The sequence below is a fragment of the Pinus tabuliformis genome, chromosome 6, assembly GCF_031772625.1.
Source record: "Pinus tabuliformis cultivar Carrire ecotype Pingquan chromosome 6, CPIR1, whole genome shotgun sequence".
Taxonomy (NCBI): Eukaryota; Viridiplantae; Streptophyta; class Pinopsida; order Pinales; family Pinaceae; genus Pinus; species Pinus tabuliformis.
The window spans coordinates 1,584,060,699-1,584,068,163 of NC_142292.1; the positions used below are offsets into that span (position 1 = coordinate 1,584,060,699).

Genomic DNA, 7,465 nt, shown 5'->3' on the forward strand with positions numbered 1-7,465 from the left:
ACCTATTACACAAACGATTGTTGGTAAACAATTTAAAGAGACTTAATTAGATCTTAAGTTACGATTTATCAAATTAATAGGAGGAATAATTTCACAGTGAGAGCCAATCCTTTCAGAAAACAGTGAGAGCCAATCCTTGAAACTCCGTTAAAACCCTAATCACAATATGTGTACAATAATTACTCATTAACATACTGGAACAAGCTTGGATTGGATTGGATACAAGTAATTTCGATACATGGATAAGCTTGGATTTTATTAGAAATACCAGTTACCTCTTCCGGTGTACTTGTCCCATCTAAATCAATGGTATTGTTTTTGTATTATAACTTTTAAATAAAATATTGTTTGATAAATTTTCTCAAAGCAACGAAACCGAAAGAAAAGCAGATAGTTCAACATTCGAGCACACAAGCAGAAATGCATAAGAGTAGTTGCGAAAAAATGAATAAATGCTTACAAAATTGAGTTTACAATTTTTTCGATTCAGAGAGAAGACATTCTACTTCTCTGCTATTCGAAGCTGTAGACCAAGGAACTATGGAAATAGTCGGGCAAGAGTTTATGGATTGAAATAATTAAAAATTATGTCCTCCTTGACGTTGCTGCTATTGCTATGATTAATAGAAGCAGAGATCATCATATTCTTATTGCCCAGCAGATCGAACTTCTTCTCGGCCGCGGCCTCCACATCGTTGAAAGAAAGTCGGCCATCTCGTTTCTGCATCGATATATTTGGCTTGCAGCGCCTTCTGACATAATCTTCTGGAATATAAACATCCATAGCCAGATCCATGGAAAACCTGCAAGATGCTGCTGCGGGAGGTTATCACAAAAACTGAAAAGGGCCAAGCTGCGATAAAAGCTTAATTAATTAAAAGCACCAGATATTGGAATAAATAAAATAGCGCCCTTCGAAATTCAAATTTGAATTCACTTCAAATGGGTTTTCAACATTAATTTCGCCAGACTGGATTACGTACTGTATGACTGCAAACATTATTTATTGGCCATCATGCCCATGGGGATCATCTGGCATCCGCATAAGCCATGGATGATGCATCAACCCATTTCCGCAACCGTTAACCGGAAAGTGTGTTTGCCGGAGAAATTATGTACACGGGTTTACGGTGAAAGCAAATGTCAGAATCCTCCGCTGTCACGGTCACTGTCAAGGCATTCAATACTCAATAGCATAGGATTCATAGCCGGCGGGCAGACCTGGAAAAATAGCATAGGATTCATAGCCGGCGGGCAGACCCGGAGGTTTTTCCAGCAGCGATGGAAACGGGGCAATTCCTCCTCCGCCTGGGTAGACTACTCCTTCGTTGACTGGTTTGCAGCGACTATCAAATTGGAAGTCCCGCCCCATTCGTTGACTGAGTTTCTTCACTACTGCCGCATCCCACTGCAGTTTTGGACATTCTCTGGCATCAAGCCTCTCCAACGACATACAATGTTGGATACCTTCCAACTCTTCTAACTCGGAACACCCATCAACGTATAGGTGTTAGAGCTTTGTCAGCTGCCCCAAACCCCGTATCCTCTTCAACTTCACACATCCAGATGCGTCCAAATACCCTAAAGATACCAATGTTTCCAAACATGGCAACTCCTCCAATCCTATGCAGTCACTAATGTCCAGCCAATGAAGTTTTGCAAGACCATAAATGTTATCCATTTTCCTCAAACTATGACAACCATCCAATGTCAAACGTGTGAGTGTATTTGGCAATGTTCCAACCTCCACCAGACTATTACAGCTGCGCATGATAAGGTTTAGAAGGTTGAAGCAAACACCTTCAGCAAATGATACCTCTGATATCCCTGTTCCACTGAGATCTAACCGTTGGAGCCGCGGAAGTATGCAGTGGTCAATGGAAGAGACCCTTCTATCGCTCGATGTTTCTCTTTCTCCTTTCACCTCCTCCTTCTTAAATGGCAGTTGGCGTATCAGCGGACAATCTGTTACCGACAACTCAGTCAACTGAGTCAACAGTCCAAGACAAGTCGGCAAACATTCCAATTCCTCACAATGATATATTCCCAATTTCTTCAAGTTCCTTATGTCACCTAGGGCAGTCGGCAAACATTTCAATTCCTTACATTCAAATAGTTGCAATTCCTTCAAGCTCTGTATGTTCCATAGTGAAGGCGGTGGCGTGTCCGACAGAGGGCCTACATGCAGAACCTCCAAATCATGTAGCTCTCCAATTGCACTCGGCAATTCTTTTATATTTGTATCTCTCAAAAATAACTCTCGAAGTGAAACCTGATGTAGCACTTGCAGAGGGAGTACTTCAATTTTCGGGCAGTAACTGAAATTTATTGACAAAAGCGTGCTTACATTTCCTAGTGTTTCGCTTGACATGGCTAAACTGGTGCAATAAAGCAAATTAAGACCATGGAGTTTATTTAATTTGCAAAAGGAATCTGGCAGCCTCTCCAAAGCGGAGCAAAAAGACAGGTTGATGTGGTGGAGGTTGGCTAAATTACCAAGGGAGTTTGGCAAACATTCCAAAGCGGAGCACCCACTAAGGTTGATGTGGTGGAGGCTGGTTAAATTACCCAAGGAATCTGGTAACCTCTTCAAAGCGCTGCACCGAGACAAGCTGATCTGTCGGAGGTTGGTTAACTCACCAAAGCGCTCAGGCAGTGACTTCATTGCGCTGCACCCAGACAAGCTGATCTGTCGGAGGTTGGTTAACTCACCAAAGCGCTCCGGCAGTGACTTCATTTCTGAGAAGCCTTCTAACTCCAAGGCCTTTAACGACTGCAGAAAGCAAAATTCTTCTGGCAATTGTGTGACATTGACCTTCCCTTCGTAATGATAAGGACAAATCACGATCCGTTCTAGCTGCGTCAGCTTCCCTATAGACTTTGGAATGTTTGAGAGGGGAGCTTTAATCTCCAACTCCCGCAACTGTAAAGGTGCCTGCAAAATGTTCAAATGTTTAAACTGTAAGAAAAATATAAATGTATTATCATTCTCATCAAAAGAAACATTTTGAACATATATGTGGTAAAATATCAATAGCTAATAAACACAATCTATAATTCAACAAATCATAATTTACCTGTGATTCCTTTCCCCACAATGTTTTTAATTTCCTCCCTTGCACTTGGATAACCCTCAAGTTCTTCAATGAAATCGAGGAAGGCAGGGAAGAGTAGGGACAGTTGTGCCAGCGCAGCCATATGAGGTTTGGAAACTGCACCTTTGTCAAAATGCGTTCCAGTAGAGCACCTCTAGTATCAAGAAGTTGCAAGTTCCTCATACAAATACCATGAAAAGAACACCGCTGATTGGGCAGTATACTGCAAAGCTTCATCCCGCAGCTTCCGAACAGTTCGCCACTTCTCTGGTACCAAGGAATCACTGAGCTGTGATCATCACTATCACTATCCGTGTGATCAAACATTCTGATTCCGCGCACTTCGCTTATTACCTGTTCAGTCTTGAAAAACGATTAAGAAGAATTTAAAAATTTTAAATTGATTTCTGTAGAATAATTTTAATTTTCTAGAGTTTTGAATGATTCAGTACTTACCGATGATTGCTGCAACATATCATCATCAATTTTTTCTGTAGGACGCCAGAGACGACGTGGCAATGAAACGTCCGCAATCTCTCTTCCCATGTCTCGGAGGTGATCGTGCATTCTTATTTTGTTTGCACTATTCACCTCTAGGAGGCATTTGTTCTCTAGATTTCGAAATCCCCACAAACCACCTGATCCATCGCATATTCTGATGACCCTATCCCTGTCTTCTCCTATGAAAAAACAGGCAATATCTAAGAATATCTGTCGGTCCTCCATATCCAGTGCGTCGTAACTGATTTGAAGCCTTTGCTTTATCTCCTCCGGAAGTATGCGTTGAAGTTTATCGAGCTGGGCTTCCCAGTAAGATGCATCTTCTTCTCCATTGAGAAGTGCCCCAAACACCTTTAAGGATAAAGGCAATCCACCACAGGCTTCTATGAACTTCCATACCAAAGATTCAAACCCTGGGAGTGGATGTGATTGGTTGAAGGAATACAAACAGAAGAGTTCAAGAGATTGTTCTGTACTAAGGCCAGTTAGCTTATATATTGACGACTCTTCGACTCCCGACCTTCTGAGAACATCTTTGCTCCTAGATGTGATAAGTATTAAGCTATCGGAGTGGAGCAAAGTTTGATCAGGCAAAAGTTCATCAACTTGATCCAGCGTATCTACATCATCTAAAATGACTAAGATGTTAGGAGATGAAATATGGTCCTTAAGAATCGTTTTTCCTTCATGGACATTGTCTATTGGCTTATCCCATCCTGTCAAGCTCTTAAGAAGTTCTTTCTGCAACAAATTTAAAGAGCCTTTACCTGCATTATCTCTGACATCAGATAAAAAGCAGGATCTACTGTAACCAGAACTCTTCCTATTAAAAAGTTCTTTTGCCAATGTGGTTTTTCCTACACCACCTAACCCCACGATCCCCAACATCTGAGGTTTTCCGCTCTGCTGTCGCGGCAAAAGAACTGTATTTTCAAATTCTGTTACCTTATCATCCAAACCTGTTGGATATTTAGCAACGGCCAAAGCTCGTTTCTTCACCTTTTTTAAAACCTCTTCAACTACATTATCTACCAGCTCTCCCTCATCGCTGGTTATTCACAAGAAAACAGAAAGGAAAGAGAACTAATGAGAAAAGAAAGTCTATACATATATCCCGTAACATAAAATAAAGTCTCTACAGCGTGCATCATGTAACATAAAACAATACAATAAGCAGAGAAGTGTTTTAAGTTCTCACCCGTTACACGCTTCCAGCTCAAAGCCGCTTATTCCTGCAGCTTTAGAAAGTGCATTTCTCCAATTTTGAATGAGGCTGGGGTCATACCGCAACTTCTCTTCACCAGTTTGAGGATCAGTTGACGTCTTCTTTGCTAGTCCCTCGAGGGCTCTAGCATACCCTCCCCGTGTCCACCGGAGCTCATCAGGCTTCACGTGGTAAAACACTGGAATTATTGGAGAATTTGACTCCAACATTAAAACGAGTTCTTTAAGACACCAGGTTGATTCGGCATATCCGCTAGAGAAAATGGCCACGTGCACTGAGGCAGATCCAATAGCCCCTTCAATCTGAGGAGTTAAATACTCACCCCGTTGCAACTCAGGCTGATCTAGAAACACTCGCAAACCATATGATTGAAGACGCCGGTAGAGATGGCTGGCAAAAGTTTTCTTGACATCCAGACCACGATGGTTAATAAACACATCGTAGTCGGAATTAGGAGCGGTGGAGGTGGAGGCTGCGGCGGAGGAAGATTGAGCCATTGCTGATTCCAAAATACAAATAGAGGTGACGGGTGGAAGGATATTCGACGCTACCGAAGCAGCTTGCGAGGGATGAGATTAGCTGAGAGTCTGAGAATAGCAGAAATTCTCCAAAAAAATGCAATGAAAAATGTTGATGTTGTGCACAGAAATTTAGATTTGCTAGGAATCTGAGACAAGCAGAAATTATGGCAAAAATTGCAATGAAAAATTTATAACCATTAAACCCTTGAGCGATCTCTCTGAGAGTCGTGTTTCAACGCATTTTCGTGGGCATCAAGAGGGACGACTCCGGCAACGACTCCTATCTGTGTGTGTGTGAAGAGAAAAAGGAAAGAGAAGTGATTGAGGAAACAACTTGGCAGTGTCGAAGCAAATGGGAAGATGTATAGGTGGTGGGCCCTGGACAGTTAAAAGTCGACGGAATGTGAGAAGATGTAGAGGTGGTAGGTCCTTGAGAGGTGGAACATTATCCTCCATCTCGCACAACGACAAAATATGAAAGGTACACGCACATGGGCGAGATGCGCTACAGTTTCGTTAGACGCAAAAGTCAACAAAAGGTGGGGCAGTCGCACATGGCCGAGATGCTCGACCGCGCAGGCAAAAGCAAAAGTCGGCAATAAGCGGGCCCACTTGAAAGAAGCGATGGAACCTTAGCAGTTTCGTTAGACGCAAAAGTCGACAAAACGTGGGGCACTCGCACATGGCCGAGATGCTCGACCGCGTAGGCAAAAGCAAAAGTCGGCAATAAGCGGGCCCACTTGAAAGAAGCGATGGAACCCTAGCAGTTTCTCCGGCTCCAGCCGCTAGCAATTCCTCCGCCCTCCGCCACCTTCCGCAAGCTCTGCCAGCGCCACCACCCTCCGCATTAATGTCATTAATGTCAACGACTAACAGATATCTGACAGACATTTCGATTTCCATCGCGTCTTGCTGCCGGGGTGTTAATTCACCATGGAATTTGAATTCGGAAATAACCCGCTCGCTGCTCCCCGGCATCCCCTGCAGCTCACCAGGTAACCAGAGCATTTTGGAAAACTCATTCCGCGCCTGCAGCTCACCAGAACAAGGCACAAAGTTCACTCCCGGGCAAAGTTCCCTCTTTGGAATAAACCAAGCAGGAAACAGTATGTGAATATCTTCCACATGATGGCTTATTACCATCACATTCTGAAAAGAAACAAACTGTACTCTAATGGTTTGATTCGAAAGTTATTACAGAACTTCATTGAATCCCAACAAATTGTCTTTTTCAATGGCCTTTGCATCAGGAGAACTATTGTTTTTGTGAGAATTCACTAAACGTTATCAACCCTTTCAGCTTATTCTTATTCCTCTTCCTTTGTTCTGGCTGTCTAATTTAACAAAGATGGATTAGTGTAATGAACCAGCTGACCCTGTCCATCTTTTATTCTCGATAGAACAACCCTTTCAGCTTATTCTGATTCTTTTTCCTTCGCAGTGGCTGTCCAAATTTATGGCCGATGGAATAAAGTAATGAATCCAACTCGTCCTATACAGTTTTAGTTCTCATTAGAAAAACAAAGTTACTTTACCCCTCATGAAAATTTTCGATGGATTACAGTAATGAATGCAACTCATCCTATCAATTCTCTCCATAATGCTCTAATTAATACATTAACAGTTTCAGAAGGTATTATCCCTGATGTAAAAGGTTGGATTATGTTATTTTCGAGTAGATGAAACCATGAGAATATTTGTTGCCTTGAAGCATTGTTTTGGAATTTTAACAACTCACTCCTAATTGCAGTTGGAGAAAGGGGCTTCATCAGGAACTAATTCAACCATGACTGATCAATATCTTGAGATACCACCTCCACGTCCAAAGCGAAAGCCAGGACATCCTTACCCCAAAAAGTTGGGAAGGAGAGATGTGTTGAATTTGCCAAAGGGGTTCAGGCTCTCATGAATGCCTGCAGAATGAAAAACGTCCGTGTTAATGGTGACCATTCAATGCTTTATTTTATTCATTTAATGGAAAACGCTGCTGGCTAAAGCAGATTTGAAAGGTTATTCCCATTTTCTTCACCTTGTCCTGGAACAGAATCACGGTGGGGTGATTTATTAGCCTGTCACTGCTGCCATTCACATTCCGCCCTTTTAACAAGTGTCGGAAGAACAGA

At 42.4% G+C, this 7,465-nt stretch overlaps 1 protein-coding gene across 1 annotated transcript; it reads right to left on the minus strand.

The window, feature by feature from the left end:
* Window positions 1–1,487: 1,487 nt before the first annotated feature.
* Window positions 1,488–5,620, minus strand: LOC149264862 (disease resistance protein RUN1-like). The gene is made up of 4 exons (XM_089390644.1): window positions 4,795–5,620; window positions 3,552–4,644; window positions 3,078–3,449; window positions 1,488–2,935 (listed from the first exon to the last, which is right to left on the minus strand). Exons 1-4 carry the CDS (start codon window positions 5,316–5,318, stop codon window positions 1,511–1,513), a joined length of 3,414 nt encoding a protein of 1,137 aa, XP_089246770.1. The 5' UTR covers window positions 5,319–5,620; the 3' UTR covers window positions 1,488–1,510.
* Between the last annotated feature and the right edge of the window lie 1,845 nt (window positions 5,621–7,465).

Excerpts from the sequence above, each read along its gene's own strand:
- LOC149264862 (XM_089390644.1), bottom strand. The coding sequence starts at position 5,318 with ATGGCTCAATCTTCCTCCGCCGCAGCCTCCACCTCCACCGCTCCTAAT. Across the intron at positions 4,645-4,794 it reads GAGCTGGAAGCGTGTAACGG|CGATGAGGGAGAGCTGGTAG; the intron begins GTGAGAACTTAA and ends GTGAATAACCAG. Across the intron at positions 2,936-3,077 it reads TGTGGGGAAAGGAATCACAG|GCACCTTTACAGTTGCGGGA; the intron begins GTAAATTATGAT and ends AACATTTTGCAG.